Source organism: Protopterus annectens, chromosome 8.part0 (genome assembly GCF_019279795.1).
Source record: "Protopterus annectens isolate FY-2018-M chromosome 8.part0, PAN1.0, whole genome shotgun sequence".
NCBI lineage: Eukaryota > Metazoa > Chordata > Ceratodontiformes > Protopteridae > Protopterus > Protopterus annectens.
The window spans coordinates 816,545,780-816,563,778 of record NC_056741.1 but is presented as its reverse complement, the minus strand read 5'-3'; the positions used below and the strand labels follow the sequence as shown (position 1 = coordinate 816,563,778).

Here is a 17,999-nt window from a genome sequence, read left to right as displayed (position 1 = left end):
GTTCCAGTAAGACAAATTCTCAAGACTCCAGCATCAAGAAAGAACTTCAGTCTCTGATAATTATAATCCAGCAACTTACTGCTAAGATGGATAAAATGGATACTAAAATAAACACCTTCATAGAAAAAATAAATAGACTTGTTACATATAGACCTGCAACAACAGAAGATCCAGATGACAGGCATAGAAGAAGCTGTGAATGACATGGAAAATAGAATACAAGAAGAGGAAATCAACATTGAGTTTCTGCTGAAACAAAATACACATTTACAAACAAAGCTGGATGACCTGGAAAATAGATCTAGGCGCAATAACATTAGGATTTTTGGACTGCCAGAAAATATTGAAGGTAACAATATTACTTCTTTTTTAACAACATGGCTCCCTAAAACTTTAGACTTACCAGAAGCATTCTCTTTTGGTATCGAAAGAGCACATAGATCTATAGCTAATACTAACTCTAACAAAAATATCCTAGATCAGTTATAGTTAGATTTCTATCATCTTTTGATAAAGAGATGGTTCTTAAATCTGCTTGGGCTAAAGCTCCTGTTAAGATTAATGAGACAACTGTGCGTTTTGACAATGACTATTCTTCCATGGTAATAGCTAAAAGAAAAGTTTTTCTGCCACTAATAAGGGAGCTTAAAAAAGCACAGTTTAAAACATACCTTTCTGTTTCCTGCCAAGCTTAAAATCTTCCTTCCTGATGGTCCTAAAATTTTCGATGACTTAGACTCTGCTTTACTGTTTATCAAAAAAAATAAGATTTTGGATAAAATAGAGGAAATGGAATGGGCTAGTCCTTCATTAAATACACTGGCAACTGAAACTTTGTGGAAGACTTCAGAGAAGAAGAGACTAAAAAACAAATGATTTGTTCTATGTTTTTTTTTTCTCTCATCATTTTATTTCATTATTAATCTTTTTAAATATAGTTCCTGCATTTCCAAGAAGCCACAAATATTTTGAAAAAGATTTAATCAAAGTTATTCTCTGTGTGCAAAGAAATGTTTTGTTTCATAACCAGTCAAAATATCTGGAGATTTAATGGCAAGCTATGATTCAACTTGTTCCTCTTTCTGAAAAGGAGAAGTAAGGACAGTAATTTGATACATTTTTTTTCTTTATCTTTTTTTTTCTTCTCCTTTTCTTCTTTTCTTTGTTTAAACAATGACATTTTATTTAGATTATGTAGTGGGTAAAGGGTGGGGGAGGGCAGGGAGAGAAGAGTAATGAAAATATGATTAATAGTATAATAACATATTTATTCCTTGTAAAAAGTTTATATGTTCTTCAAATGCTATTCCTAATTATACTTTCTTGATTATACTGCTTATGCTTGTTTGTAAATAATCTGTCATGCTTTAACTAATAATAATTAGAACTAAATAATAGTAAATAATATGTTTTATTTTTAACTCTATTAATATAAACAGTAAGTAATATTCCATTGTATATACTTCTTATGGCTTTCTCTTACATTTTTTATTTCTGCCTTACACCCTTTTATTTTCTACTCTCTTTTCTTTTCTTTATTAATATATAGAAATGCTTTTGATCATATAGACACAGTAAATAATAAGATTTGCATAAAAATTGAGTTGGGACAAAAATATTGAGTTTTATTACTTATTAATAATTTTGGGCTTAATTTCACTTACATAGAGGCTGTAATAACCTGTAAAATACATTGTGAAGGTTTTGTCATGTTTAGATGCATTTACACTGCTAAATGAATGTTTGTCACTAGTTTTTAATAAGTTTCCCGCCAAAATGTTAAGAGAGACAATCTGGGATGTGGGCTGTCTCATGCACAGTGTCCATGAGCTACTTCAAAAGCTTCAGCTCTCAGAATTCTCACAGAGAAGCTGAAAGCAGTTAGTCTAACCTTTGACCTAGATATCACACTGACACATCACAGATTCAGGAATAACACTCTACCAGGAAATAGAAAGATGCAAATGCGACTATGTGAAGGAAAATGAACTCTTTAACATCTAAATGTGAGTTATTTTATATAATTACTTAAATATCTATGTTATAATTCATAAAATATGTTAGTTATAATGAGTTTAAATGATACAGTTTCTTGTAGTAAGTAAATGTCTTATTTTAGAAGGCATAGAAAATGAAACATTTATTCAAGTGTTTTGAAAATCTACTTAACAGCAGCTTAATAATCTGTGTTAAAAACTTATGTTCCAAACATATACATTACTATAACTCATTTAATACATCTGATTGACAAGCATAAATAATTTTATAACTCTATTCTGGAAGAAATTGTCATGTGATATATTTTAAAGCAGTAGTATAGCATGATTGTAAAATCTGGTTACTAAAATGTGTTTGCTGTGCATTATTTTGTATAAAGCAGACAGATTTATTGTAGGGACAGCAAGTAGGATAGTGCTCAGCAAGGACACAACTCAGTGAGATCAGATATATATATATATATATGTGTGTGTGTGTGTGTGTGTGTGTTTATGTATGTGTGTGTATGTGTATGTATGTGTGTGCGTATGTGTATGCATATACATATATATATATATATATATATATATATATATATATATATATATATGTATATGTGTGTGTGTGTATGTGTGTGTGTCTGTGTGTGTGTGTATATATATATATATATATATATATATATATATGTGTGTGTGTGTGTATGTGTGTGTGTGTGTGTGTGTGTGTATGTATATATATATATATATATATATATATATATATATATGTGTGTGTGTGTATGTGTGTGTGTGTGTGTGTGTGTGTGTGTGTGTGTGTGTGTATATATATATATATATATATATATATATATATGTGTGTGTGTGTGTATATATATATATATATATATATATATGTGTGTGTGTGTGTGTGTGTGTGTGTATGTGTGTGTGTGTGTGTGTGTGTGTGTGTGTGTATGTATATATGTATATAAGTGTTTCTGAGAATCTGCATAACTATGCAGTATGATTTATAACAATTTCTATGAATACAATATTTTATTCTATTGACAATAATGAGTTTGAGTAAATGCTCATATACAAGCAATTCAATTTTTTTTGGAAGCTGTTAATTGCATTTACATGACAGAAAATAGATGCATCTTAATATATGTAATGTCTGAATCATACTAGCCAAAGTTTTTGATTTAAATGAATGTTAGAACTTATTTTTCTCTCCTCTTGATTTCTAACATCAAGATTATTTGAATGCTATTTGAATACAAGTGTTTTATACTACATGGATGTATATAGTAGTATGAACAGTTTTTTTTTTAAAAAAAGGTTTATTTTAGTTTATATGATGCTGTTTTACCAAATGTGTAGTCTTGTCTTGCTAGATAATTGAATTGAAAACTGTTAACCTCAGTTAAATATAACTAGTATTAAATTGATAAGGTGGTAGCTGAGGTACTGCTGCTTAGCGTAGGGGGTTAACTTGAGTGGTAAATACTACTCTAAGTTGGAGTTTATAACTCCAGGCTGGATGCAAGGTTTAATCCTTGCATTATTTTCACTTGTTCATTGTTATTTGTATATAGTTTTGACATCCACAATATATTTTGTACATTCATTGTCACTACAAACAAAATTGAATCCTATACAAAATCCCATAAGAGATTCAATAAATACAGCTATATTTAAAGCTACACCTAAAGGAGGAGATGTAACATTACTTATCTTGTTATTTGTTATTTTGATCATAAGATTCTTAAGTTTTAAAAATGCCAAATGACATCTTTAAAAGGAATTTCTTTAAACATTAATGGATTGAATAATCCATGTAAAAGGGCAAGCCTAATAAGATACATTAATTTACATAAGGCCAACTTAGTCTTCCTGCAAGAAACCCATCTCTTGAAAAAGATATTGATAAACTAGCCACAAACAAATATACAGTATTGGTTAGTTCAGAGCACACTCAGAAAAAAGAGGAGTGGCTATTTTATGGAATAAAAGTATGCCCATTCCTAAAACCATTAAGTCTTATCAGGATGACAAAGGAATGTTTTGTATGGTTACAATACAAATTAATGGGAAGACTTACACTTTAATTAATGTATATTGGATACCTGGAATTGGTATTAATACAGTGAAACATCATCTTGATAAGATCATATCATTCTCTATAGGAGATATTATTTTAGCTGGTGACTTTAATTGTATACTACATGAAAGTGATACTACCACTATAGGAAAAGAAGAATTACATCTAATGCAAAACATTTAAATGATTTTGCTAATTCTTATCATTTGAATGATATTAATAATCAGATAGATTCAAAATCATTACCATACACCTTTTTTCTAACAGATACAAAACTTATTCAAAAATAGATAGGGTCTTTATTTCTAACCAGATGGTAACAGATTTAATTAATTCCAAAATCATTTCATGTCCTATATCTGATCATAATACAATTTTTTTGAATTCATGATAAAAAATACTCAATGTTCAGATCAAAAGGATACCAGCATACTTAACTCAACTAAAAGACTATAAAGAATATATACTTTCAGAAGTAAAACATTTTTAGACATAAATAATACTCCTGAAGTCTCCATTGTTTATGTTTGGGATGCCTTAAAATCATATCTATATGGACAAAGTATTAGATGGTATAATAATAAAAGGAAATCTTGGGATAAGGAATTGTTAGATATTCAAAGTAAATTAGACTCTTATAAACATAATAATAAATAAAATATTATGGACAAGAAAGTTATTGAAGAAATAAACAAACTTAATGAGAAATACAAAGAAATTTTAACTCATAAAGTTAAAATAACTTTAGAGAAATACAAGTTTTTGTCTTATTCAATAAGCCCCAAATACTTACATAGACTTAAAAATAAAACAAAAAGGTTGAATAAACAAAACCATATCAAAGAAATCTTTTCTCTAAGGAAAAAGAAGAATGTTTCCACTATACCAGAAATACTAGATGAATTTAGAAATCACTTTCACAAAATTAACCATAATAACATTAACATGGAACCTAAAGATAAAATAAAGGAGTTTATAACCACAAACATGAATAAAAAGCTTAATAAACAACAGATTAAACTATTGGACAAGAGTATTTCATATACAGAAGTTATTACACAAATAAATAAGCTTAAATCAAACAAAGCACCGGGTAATGATGGTATTATACCAGAGATATATAAAATCCTTTCTAAACGTACATATTCATTAATACATAAGGTTTTTATTTTGGCCCAAACTGAGTTAATAACCCCCCCCATCTTGGCAATATACATTTATTTCGCCAATTTTAAAACCTAATAAAGATCCAACTAGATGTTCTTCATATCGGCCCATCTCATTACTTAATGTTGATTATAAAATGTTTATGAGTACTTTTGCTGATAGATTGAAGACAATCATTCCCGGCATTATAGATATAGATCAGACAGGCTTCATTGTAAATAGAAATACTTTTGATAATATAAGAAGACCTTTAACATTAATAGATTTTGCAAATAGGAAAAAGAAAGATTTAACACTTATTAGTCTTGATATAAGTTCAGCATTTGATTCAGTAAGTTGGGACTATCTGTTTACCTTAATGAAGTGCACAAACTTCTCAGATGCATTTGTAAATCTAATTGAGCATTTATACAAAGGAACGTTGGCTTATATTAAGGTAGGAACACGTGTTTCACAAAAAATACCCATTCTTAAAGGTACAAAACAAGGATGTCCACTTTCTCCACTATTCTTCACTTTAGTAATGGAGCTTTGGGCTAATTTGATCAGAAACAGTACTGACATAGAGGGTTTTGAAATAGATGAAAATACAACATCCAAAATTCAACTTTTTGCAGATGATGTTCTAATTACATCAGCAGGATCTAATTCTTCTATGCAGTCTCTATTTGATAAAATGATGAATTTTAAAAGTATTTCTGGTTTAATATTCAATGAAGAAAAAACTAAAATACTACCTATATATACAAGAAAAAATATTCTCATTAGTGATTTTACTAAATATGTACCCAATTCAGGTCAGATAACTTATTTAGGTATAATACTATCTAAAGATATTAAATCTATTATATATAATAATTATAATACCTGTTTTCTTAATATACAAAATCTTTTTAATACCTGGAATAATATGTTTTTTACTATGGAGGAGAGACTTACAATTATTAAAATGATAATATTCCCCAAGATTTTATACTTAAAACAATCAATAATACTTCCACCTACAAAAATAATTATCAAGAAACTGAATACACTAATGTTAAACTTCCTATGGGCACCTAATAGACCTAGGATTGCATTAAAGAAACATACTAATAGCTGGTCTCAAGGGGGTATTTCTTTTCCAGACTTTAATTTATATACTATCTCTTCTATTGTAAAAGAGATTACTTTATTAATAGATCAGTCATATGTCGCAAAATGGAAAGATTATTGGGAGCTAATTAGTATGCACTTCATGAAAATCCCCTTAACACATAAAAATATGATTGTAAATAACTCCATGTTATAGTTACTAAAGGAATTTTGTACTTCACCTATTACACCTAAACATATGGTTTGTTACCCATTAAATATTATTATTAGCTATCGTAACTTTATATTCATGCACCCTAAGTATAGGGAATGGAATTTTATTGTATTCCCTATAATGTATACTCAGGGTATGCTTTTATCATCTACTTCTGAAGGAACTCATTTAGCTATAGATAATGATCTAAAGTACTGGTATCAGTTGATATCTGATAATAAAGTTAAAAATCTAGATTTCTTAAAACAAGAATTTGATCTAAGAGAAACTTGCTGGTTAGAGGTTCAGACCTTTAGACAACATCTCATTAATAAAATAGATCTAATGTCTATAACAGTTAAAGAATCTATTCCAACACTGATTGATTACTTGATATTAAATTTACAACAAAGTTTCTGATAAAGGTAAACTTTCATACATACATAAAATTATCAGACAAGAAACTTTTTACAGTGTAGATTCATACTGGAATTATTTTACTTCTATTAATGGGGACCCACCAAATCAACAAGATAAACAATATATATTGGAATCTGCTTATAGAACTACGTCTTCCATTGTCTGGAGACTTTATACATGGAAATTTTTACATAGATCTTTTTATACACCTTTGATGATGAATAAAATAAATAATAAAGGTAATTTATGTAAGAGATGTAATGTAGAAATTAATGCTGACTGGGCTCATATGTTTTATGACTGTATAAAATTGAAAGAATACTGGAAGTCAATTAATGAATTTTGCAGGCTCTTTTACAGATAATTTCATTATTTCTAAATCTCTTATATTATTCAACACACCTGTACCTCAAAGTGTTAAAAAGGTTAAGCTTCCCTTGTTATGGTCTATTCTAGCAGTGGCTAGGAAAATAACTAGAAATTGGATTTCAGATACACCTCCTTCGTTCAATGAATTTAAAAATGTTATGAATATAGTGTGCCATATGGAAATAAACACAATTAGGACAAGAACAAATAGAAAAACATCTTACTATATTGTATGGGATAATTTACAAAATTTGTTAAAAAAATTCTAATTTCAGTAGCATGGTATTTTAGTTTAATTAATTGATCTGATTGGAGTGGATGTCTTTGTAAATACTTTAGTTGTTTTGTTGAATATTATAATAATACCTATTTTAATTACTTGTATAAAATTGTTATGATATTTCTCTTATATGTTAAAACAATAAACCTGTTTTGAAAAAAAAATAATAATTGTCCTGGATGCAGAAGGTCCTTGAAAGCTGTTAGGGCATTTTGAATAGCCAACATCTCTTTTTGACTGATGTAAAGATGTATCTGGTCTGTGGTCTACTTGCCCTGAATGCATTTTCCTGCCATGTGTGATCCCCAGGCGTAATCCGAAGCATCTGTTGTTAGAGTCTGCCTAGTTGTGGGTAGGGTAAAAGGCTGACCCTTGTTTAGGTGACATGCCTGTGCCCACCATCGAAACTCCTGCTGTAGGCAGGGAATTATTGGTATTACTGCTTCTAAACTGTGAGAGTGTTGAGTCCAAACACTTTTTAGGTACCATTCTAATTTCCTCATATGCAGTCTGGCATATGGTATTAGTAGTATGCAGGATGCCATGAATACCAGGGTCTGCAGAATTTTTCTTGCAGGGAGATGGGACTTTTTGCCAGTAATTGAAAATACTGAGTTAATTGAATTTGTCTGGCGTGAGATAAGCCATCTTGGCCGTTGTATTTAAGCTGGCACCCAGGAATATAATCTGTTGTGAGGGCACAAGTTTTGACTTCTTTTAGTTTATTGTGTACCCTAGAGAAATTAGCAACCTTTTTACAAACGCCAGATGCTGTAAAAGAATGTCCTTTCTCTCTGCTTGAATGAGGCAGTCGTCCAGGTATGGATATATTTGAATTCCCTTTTGTCTGCAAAATGCAATTACTGGTGCCAGGCACTTTGTAAAGACCCTGGGCACAGTAGATAAGCAAAAGGGCAGTGCAGAGAATTGGTAGTGTTTTGTACCAGCTTTGAATCTGAGGAATCTTCTGCAATTTTGTCAGATAGGGACATGCTGGTATGACTCTTTGAGGTCCAGAGTAACAAGCCAAGCCTTCTTGCCCAGCATGGGTAGAAGCTGTCGTAATGTCAGCATTTTGAATTTCGGAATATCCAGGTAAGTATTTAGAATTGAAAGGTCTAGTATGGGCCTCCAGGCCTTGTCCTTTCGGGGGACCAGGAAGAGTCCTGAGTAAAATCCTTGTCCTTTTTCCTGTTGTGGTACTTTTTGAATAGCTCTCATATCCATGAGGGCTGAAATTTGTTTTTGTGCCTCTGCCCATTGATTCTGTGGCAGGTCTGGCATTCCTTTTAGCCTTGGTAAAGTATGGAAGTGGAACCTGTAACCTTGAGACACAATATTCAGAACCCATTTGTCTTGGGTGATTGTTTGCCAGTTTTGAGAAAAAAGTGCTAGTTTTCCCCCTAAGGGGGCTGCCAAAAGGGAAGTGCTTGGCGTACGAAGGGGGAAGTCATTGGGACTGTTTCCTGTAAGGTTGAGACTTGTCCTCACCTCCTTTTGGGGTTGAGGTGCCCCACTGTCATCTGTTAGTGCCTTGGGGTTGAGGTCCGCCTCTTGGGCATCTGTATCTGCCTCTCTGTGGCCTGTCTGACACTGGAAAGGACCAATTCTTTGTTGGCCAATTTCTATTAAATCGAGGTGGCTGTACCTGTAAGAAATCCTTGACTGCATAGATTTTGCTTTATCCTCCATTTTCTTTAACACCTCTTCTGCCTTGACACCAAACATGGTATCATGCTGTAAAGGAGCATCCAATAATTTTGCCTTAACATGATCAGGTAAACTCTGTTCTCTTAAGCAAGTATGTCTTCGAATCACAGAACCTGTAACTGCGGCTCTACAAGAGGCCTCTAAAGAATCAAAACCACATTGCAGAGTATGTTTTCCCACCTGTTCAACTGCATGCAATAAATCCTGCATTTCTTTACAGTCAGGAGCTTCTGAGCTTGCAAGCATTTTCTGTTTTAACTGAGCCATTAAATATTGTTGGTACGTAAGCATGTGAAACTGGCAATTTAAAGCCCTTACTGCTAAAGCTGTCGAAGTGTAAACTTTCTTCCCCCATCTATCCAAAGCTCTGGAATCTCTGTCAGAGGGTACTGGATTTTTTGCAATGGAAGCCTTAATCCCTTTTGGACCCTGGGAAATAGTTTCTGGATCAGCAGAAGGGTTTTTATAAAGAAACTTGTGAGAGTCAGGGACTCTATAATACCTATCTGGCTTGGCTGGTGCAGGGGGCAAAGAATCAGGAGAGAAGCTGGATTCAGAGAACACAATATCTAGCACAGGCGGAATAGCCAGGGGCCTGTGCTGAGGCAATAAAAGGAAATCCCTGAGCCTTTTCTTGGATTCTGAATAATCCTGACTTTCCCAATGGAAATGCTCCCTCATGGTATGTAAAGTTTCCCCAAATGAATACTCCTCAGGAGGAGAGGCTGAAGGGATAGATTCTTCAGCATCAGAGTCCTCATAGGGGGGTAGAGAGTATCCCTGGTCTGAAGAGGAATCAGAGGAAATAGAAACCTGATCAGAGGAATCATAGTCTGTATCCTGCCTAGGCCTTTTCTCTGGAGGGGGATGGGAACCCCTGATTAGAGTAATGAGGTCTTCGGCCATTTTAAGCATCTGTTTCTTAGGCATGGAGGACTGTCCAGGAGAATGCTATACTTGCTTCTTTGTCTTTAATGGTAAGTTGTGAAGGTCTGTAAACACCCTCAGAAGCTGATGCCTGCTCAGTGGCTCCAGACCCATCTGAGGGGTTAGTTTCCGTAGGCCCAATACCTTTACTTTCCAGAGGCCTAGCTGTCTCCATGTGGGAGTCGGAGGCGGCCTGTGGCTCTGAGGTAGTGGGTGTCAGGGGCTGCAAAAGAGCCTCAATGAGAACCGGCGACTGGCCTAGAAGAGGTTTCATCGTCGGTTTTGGACCTCGGATGCCTGTCTTTATCCTTCTCTTTGCATTTTTTCGGAATTGCGGTCATCAGTTGATCCGACGGCATAGTATAATTGAACCTTCGGCCAAAGTAGTGCAAAGCAAAATCAAAACGTCTTTTTATAGTGCATTCGTGATGTCGTGATCAGGGCCTAGGCATGGAATCCACAAGAAATACAATTATTAACTTTTTCTGACATTGGTCTGAGTAAAGAAAAAAGTTTCCCCAACAGGGTACTTAACTTTATTGAAGACTTCAGATCTGAAATTCGACTTCGAAAATCTCAGGAGTCGGCCGACCGGCACTTGCGAACTGCTTCTGCTTCGGGCACCGCGCAGCAAGAAAGACTGAAGAAAATGGCGTCGGATGCATCTTATATACCCCTGGCGCACTGACGTCAGGGAAGAGGCAACAGCAACCGACGCTGGACCAAGACTTTGGAACTTTGGCCGACTGCAGGACCGCCTGACAGCAGAATAACCCAAGTGTAATGACTGCAGCAGTGTAACACGATGAACATCAATCTGTTGCCAAAGGAGAAGCCTGAGAGTAATTTTTTGGACAGTTTTATAGAAAAATGCTGGCATAGGGATCCTTTCAGAAAAGGGGACAGAATTTATCATCAGAATGACTGTTTTTTACAGTCCTCCTTCCTTTTTGATTCCAGTTTGTTAGCACATGCAGGAATTGCACATTTTGTCTTTTGAAAGACGCACAGGATTTGTAAGACTCGGGTCTGAGAAATCTTATCAATCCCCTAAATCAATTTCCCTCTTTCATCAAATTGTGAACCTGAGAAGCAGAAGGGCCAAACCAAACCCCTATCTAAAGTAGCGCTTAAAATCTCAAGACATTAACTCATCAGAAGAGTTCAGATTATGTACCCAAGCACATCTTCTCAAACCAGTAGCAGTGGCTCTAGACAAAGTTTCTGCACAATCATACACACTCTTCAAAGCATGTTTAGACACAAAAGACAGGTTAGAAATAATATTATTCAGATTAGACCTACCTTCTGAAGGAAGTGAAGCAGAACAATTTCTCAAATTGTCTACACAATTAGGAATTTGTCAGTTAGAGGTGCTTTATAAAGTCTGCCTTTTTAGGGACTGAAAATAGAGAGTTATTGCAGGCAGATTGTAACACATTCTCTAACGAGGGCATTACAGGAGGAACTGGTGTAGCATGTGGCATATCCATTCAAGACATATCAAATCTCTTCAGTTCAGGGGAAACATCAACTTGTTCCCACAAAAATACTTCATTAACCCTGAAAATTGTGTCAGAAAAAAAGAGAACTCTTCTAAGAAGCAGGAGAGGACTAACTTTCCTCTGAATCAGTCGGGATTGAGAATCTGCAGGAGAAGAAGCTCTGTCTTGGGTCTATGTCAGTCTCCTATGACATTTTCCTCAGGAAATTCTTTACCCAATATTCTGTCTGGTATGGATTTCTCCTCTTCAGGAAAGAAAGCCTGCAATAAACTCCTGGCCAAAAATAAGAAAATCATCCTTATGAACAGACAGTGTCCTTAGATGAGCAACATCTAACCTTTTTTTTTTTCTAGGGACATTCCCAAAAGAAGACAGATTTCCAGATGGCACTTGATCCTACACAGCGGGTCTCTTTCCCTGGCTCTCAGGAAGAACCTTCCAGAAAAATTCACAAATCCAAAGAATATGTTTTAACTTGTCAGGATTGGATACCGAAACAGCCACAGAGGACATTAATAACCTTTCAGTCCATGGTGGCGGAAGGGAATATAACAGAGGAACCCATAAAACCCATTTCAGGAAAATTTAGTAATTCAATCTTTTAGTTTCAGAACTTTTTCAACATATCTGTTGCCTGTCTATGGTGTCCTTCCAGCTGATGTTATTAAAAATGTGCTACCTTAATGCATTTAACATTTTGAGACTATTTTATCTGCTACTGGAATGCATTTACAGCTACACCTGAATACCTGTTTCTACTGTATCAAAGATTTACAATTTTAATCTTATGAGGCCTGATAATCATTCACATTATTACCATGTAAACTTCTTTCTGTTTCAAATATGCAAACTAGCGCCTATGGCTCACGCTGTGACTGGAAGTCTGTAAACCAATTTGCTGAAATCTGCTTACTTCATAATGCTGCTTTACTACCTTACCTTTTACCTAAATGCTCATTACACCCATTGTGCCATTTGATATGACATCTAGAGTGCCTTTAACAGTTGCATCTAAAAACAAAAAGGGCAGATATAAAAGTTATTTCCCTTACAAAAACTAACTTTTCACCATTTCTTTTGATGTCAGAGGTGTCAGCAGACACAACAGAGTTAAACATGCTCCTCTTTCCAAAGTCTTAGATTCCTGCTCATCATCAGGTATGGGGAAAAGTTATCAGACCATGTTATGTTTTTATCAGATTGTTATTTCACTCCATTAGAGGTTTACAGAAGGTATCCATCTACTTGGGAGAAGAAAGGGCCAAATATGAGTGCTCCCAGACTGCAAAAATGGGATCCTCAAAGGCCACTTCCATGAGGGGAGGAGAGGACTCATAGATCCTCAACCTTCTTTCACAAATAATGATTTAACAGCTTCTGGCAAGAAGACAGAGAAGGAATGCAAGTCTATGGTGGACTTTGTAAGCCTGAAGGGGTCATCTGAAAACTGGATGTTTCAATATTTGTCTTGTCTCAAGATTAAAGAACTTTTGCATCCCCCAAATCCTAGTCATAAAGAGCACATAGAAAGCAAGACAGTGCTCTATAACCACAAAAGTGGGAGGATCATGTGCTGACATCACAGAGGAAAAAGTAAAGTACTTACTGGAGATGTAACTCCCCATTAACTTGTCTGTAGAATACAGGTGCCAGAAAATTAATGACTGGTCAAGGGACAGCTCATGACTTCCAGCAAACATGAAACCATGTCTGGATAGACTCCCATAGGGGATGGCTTTGGATGGCATCTGGCCTCTAGTCACTCATCTTCTGCACTCACTGGCAAGGGATCACGCAAAGGGCTTTCTACCACAAGCTACCATCAACAGGTGCTATCCTCCTCAATGATTTACGTCTCAAGCTTTTCCAACTCCTGTGGAGGCCAGGCTGAAGATCTGGCCTTTGTAACTATTATTCACATTCTACTCTTTTCCAATGGCACTAAAGGCACTGTCACTATAGGTTTTAGCTTATGATATATCAACCATAGGAACATTCTGAAGGCTTATAAGTTTTAGGTATCAAATACAGATCATTCTAATGGTATAAATTATGCATAAGACCCAAACTGCACAAGAAGCAAAGCAAAGCAAAGGAAAAAAAAAGAACAGCAGAAAGGCTGCACCTGACCCTCCTATTCTGACATATGGTGTCACAGCATGCATTAGCTGGAAGTGCACACAAACCCAAATATAAAAGTATAAAAGCCTTCAGAAATGTGTTAACGATGGGGATATCAGAAGACAAGATCTCAACAGCTGCGCACTGTAGAAGGCTTCTGAAACCAAATCTAGCAAATTTTGCTTTTCAGAAACAATATGAAAACATGGATCGACACACATCCACACCACACGCTGATATTTCAGTGATCTCTGCACTACATACTCAACAAATCTGACAGTATGACAAAAGAAAGGGATAGATCTCCTTGCAAAGTAAATGGTCAAAAAACAGGAAAACACAAAAGTTAAATTAGACATGTCAACATAGTGATTTTGAGCCCTTCACAATACACAGATCACGGCTACAACCTGGACATCCCAGTTTAAATTACAGACTCTTGCACTTTGATCAAAACAATCTCTGCATCCAGTTTTCTGATTCATTACATGCTCCAGTATCATTTCCGAATACCTGAGTGGCAAATATCATTAGCTTGATGCAAACCACACATGCATATCATACAGTACAACACAAACACATTTGCCTTTTTGAATCTCCTTGCTTTTAATTACAAAACGTAAGCATCTTCTTTGCATAAACGTTGCTTACTCTATGACCGACAGCCACACAGACACTACGTGTACTGTGAATTGAGACAATGAACTCATTAACAATCCAAAGAATATTGTTTGGAAATTACCACAAGGCTACAATTTTCAATTAAATGCAGTGTTTTCTACAATCATTATGCACATTAAATGCCAATCTGACAATGACAGGTAGGGAGATTGAATGTGCATTGTCAAGCTGAAGACAGCAGCAGTTTTTTTCTTAAAAATATAGCAGATTTCGTGATGCAGCTGCATCTGCAGTACTTATCCTTTCTTTCACAGTTATTTATGATCAGGTAAGTCATGAAGTCCCTGTAGCTCCCGCAGGCCCTAAAGGCAGAATCAAACAAAACACATGGAGTCAGAATTAAATACAATTATTTTACTCGCAATAAGTACTTAACACAAAACAGAAATGCATTCAAGTGAATGTTTAACATTAATGATCTTTAAGAGGGGCTCCAAGTACATACAGCATATAAAGGACTGATGCCTCTCTCTCCAGTCAGCAGCAGCTCATTTTTTTTCTTTCTTTTAAATTATAGATGCAACAAGGTCCACCACCTCTGAAGTTCCAAATAGCAAACTACCCTGAGAAGGGTAACCATTCCAAAAGCAGAAAACAAGAAACATCTTTAGGAAATGCTTACTAGAACATCAAACATAACCTATAATGGCTATGTATCTTTTTTTATCAGAGTTTGTACTGCTGTTTTACAGAAGCAGTTGTGTTACTAATTCTTCCATCACCACGACAATGAAAATGATATGCATCAAAATGATTAGAAATATGGAAGAAAGTCTATTCAAACTACTTCACGTGACGTATGCCTTTACAATCCCTTTATTTGTGGCTGTTAAAGAGGTACACCATCAGCCCAGCAAGCAAGAAACTCTCACCTACACATTCTTTTTGCCATCTCTGTTATCTCCTCCTATTGGCCATCACTAACCAATGGCCATCTAAACACAAACATGGACACTGTAAAAAGAAGTTATGTCTTACCATAATGTTCCATCTGTGTTGTAGATCTTTTTTCATTCATTACTGATGGGACTTTGGTTCCGTCCTCGGAACCGACACGGCTGTTTCCAAGCTCGCACCAGCCAAAAACTCTCAGCCAGATCGAGTTTGCCAATCCCTGTATTATAGAGATAATAAGAGAAACAGTAGGAGGCTCTGTCTGAGCAAGTACCTTAACCAGGAGTCCCCTTAAAGTCAGCCAGGAGTCCAGGCAGGGGGAAGAAGGGCGGGAAGTAATGAATGAATAAAGATCTACAACACAGATGGAACACTATGGTAAGACATAACTTCTTTATTTGATGTTGTAAATCTTTATTCATTCCTTACTGATAGGACCAAGTCCCCAGCTACTTGAGTCCTGGGTGGCCCTAAGGAAGAATATTCCTGAGCACCATAGAACCAAAAGATGCTTGTCCCCTGGAGGTCAAATCCAATTTGTAATGAGTGATAAAGGTATGGTGTCTTGCCCAAGTGGCTGCTGCGCAGATATCATCCATAGAGGCTCTGGAATGAAAAGCCACAGAAGTAGCCATCAATCTAATAGAATGAGCCTTTATTCTGGAAGGTAAGGATAGTTTATTCTGATGGTAGATAAAGGTAATGACGTTTCTAAGCCAGGAGGATAGAGTCACTTTGGAGACAGGTTTACCAAATCTGGGTCCTGCAAAGGCCACAAACAACTGATCTGTTTTACTGAAAGATTTAGTCCTGTCCAAATAAAAACGAAGCTGCCTATGAACATCAAGGGTGTGCAAAAGATACTCCCCTCTGTTTGAATGCTGAGGGAAGAAAACCGGCAGGTCAATAGATTGGTTAATGGAAAACCCAGAAATTACCTTGGGCAAGAAGGAAGGGTCAGTAAGAAGGGACACTCTATCCCTGCGGAAGTTCAAGTAAGGTCTCTTTGACACTCAAGGCCTGCAACTCAGATACTCTTCTCGCTGAGGTAAGTGCTACTAGAAGTAGAGTCTTCCATGATAAAAAAATTTATATCACATGAATCAGAAGGCTTGAAAGGAGGGCTTGTTAATGACTAAAGTACCAAAGTCAAGTCCCAGGGTTCTATGGGGGGGCTTGACAGGGGGTTTAACGTGTAACACTCCTTTCAAAAAGGTTTTGCACAGATGGTATGACATAACAGAAGAATCATCAAATCCATTATGAAAATTTGCGATAGCTGCTAAAAGCACAGTGATTGTCGATGCTGAGGCTCCTGCATGTAGAAGAGTAGTCAGGTACAGTGGGATCTTTTGAATAGGCATAGAGAAAGGGTCTATGTTCTGATCTTTGGCCCAAGTAGAGAACCAAGTCCGTTTACTAGAAAAAATTTTCCTGGTGGAAGGTTTGTGTGAAGCCAGAAGGATCTCACGAATGGGAGATGAGATATCAGGCAGCCTGGCAATCATTAGAAGTGGAGGAACCAAGCTGTGAGCTTGAGGCTGTGGAGATTGGGGTGAATCAATCCCTGAGGATGAGAAAAGCAGATCTTGAGATTAATCCAGAATCCACGGGCTGTGAATCAGATGAGGCCATAGGAAAGGAAACCAGACTTGACGGGGCCAATAAGAGGCAAGGAGGATCACCTTGCTTCCTAACCTTTGAGCTTTCTGAAGGATTTTCAGGATGAGGGGAAATGGGGGAAAGGCATACAGTAGACCCAGGGGCCAATCGTGCGTTAGAGCGTCCCTCGGTGATTCCCACTGAGGGGGGGGGATCAGGGCAAAGTAGCTTCTGCATTTGTTTAAAGGGGAAGCAAACATATTGCAGCAAAGCCTGCCCCAGCAGCGGAAGATCCGATCCACTATTACAGGACTGAGGGACCAGTTGTGAGGCATCAGGATGTTCCTGCTCAGATTGTCCGCAATAAGGTTGGAACACCCGGGAATGTGCATTGCTATAAGAAAGCGGCTGGAAGCTATCGCCCAATGCCAAATCCTCAAGGCGGGTTCCTGACACAGGGGGGTAAGACCTGGTTCAACCTTGTCTGTTGATACACCAAGATGACTGACATGTTGTCAGACTGAATTGCAATGGTCCCAGAAGGGAGGGATGTATGGAACACTTGCAACTCTAAGAGAACTGCCCTCAGTTTCAGGACATTTATGTGCAAATTGGCCTCCATGGGGGACCAGGTGCTTGGACTGTCTTTCCCTGGAAATGCCCCCCCCACCCTAACAGGGAAGTGTCCATGGTCACTGTGGCCCTGGGCTGGGGGAGACAAAACGGTTGACACCAAAGATTCGATTCTGGCTTCATGCACCATTTCTTTCTTGCAAAGGTTTGTAAGGCATATTATGTAGTTGAGTGGGTGGGTTAAGACTGACCATTGTGAAGAAAGGAGCCACTGTAATATTCCCATGTGCAACCTCGTCAGTGGTACTAGGGTAACAGCAGCTGCCATGGAGCCTAAGAGTTGCAGTACAAGACATGCTTGTACAAAGGTCTATGGAAGGAGGGCTTGGATCTGGTGTCTTAT

At 36.4% G+C, this 17,999-nt stretch overlaps 2 protein-coding genes across 2 annotated transcripts in view; one reads left to right on the top strand and one right to left on the bottom strand.

Annotated features, from left to right (window-relative positions):
- LOC122809069 overlaps positions 1 to 12,403 on the top strand; it is a 553,596-nt gene extending 541,193 nt beyond the window's left edge. The window contains exon 7 of the mRNA XM_044080283.1: positions 12,079 to 12,403. Coding sequence (XP_043936218.1) covers positions 12,079 to 12,330 — 252 coding nt within the window. The 3' untranslated portion in view covers positions 12,331 to 12,403. The remainder of the gene's footprint in view (positions 1 to 12,078) is intronic.
- Positions 12,404 to 14,431: 2,028 nt separating this feature from the next.
- The window catches only part of UXT (ubiquitously expressed prefoldin like chaperone), a 576,931-nt gene continuing 573,363 nt past the window's right edge, over positions 14,432 to 17,999 (bottom strand). Inside the window, exon 7 of the mRNA XM_044080282.1 lies at positions 14,432 to 14,829. Within this exon, the coding sequence (XP_043936217.1) occupies positions 14,782 to 14,829 (48 nt within the window). The 3' untranslated portion in view covers positions 14,432 to 14,781. The remainder of the gene's footprint in view (positions 14,830 to 17,999) is intronic.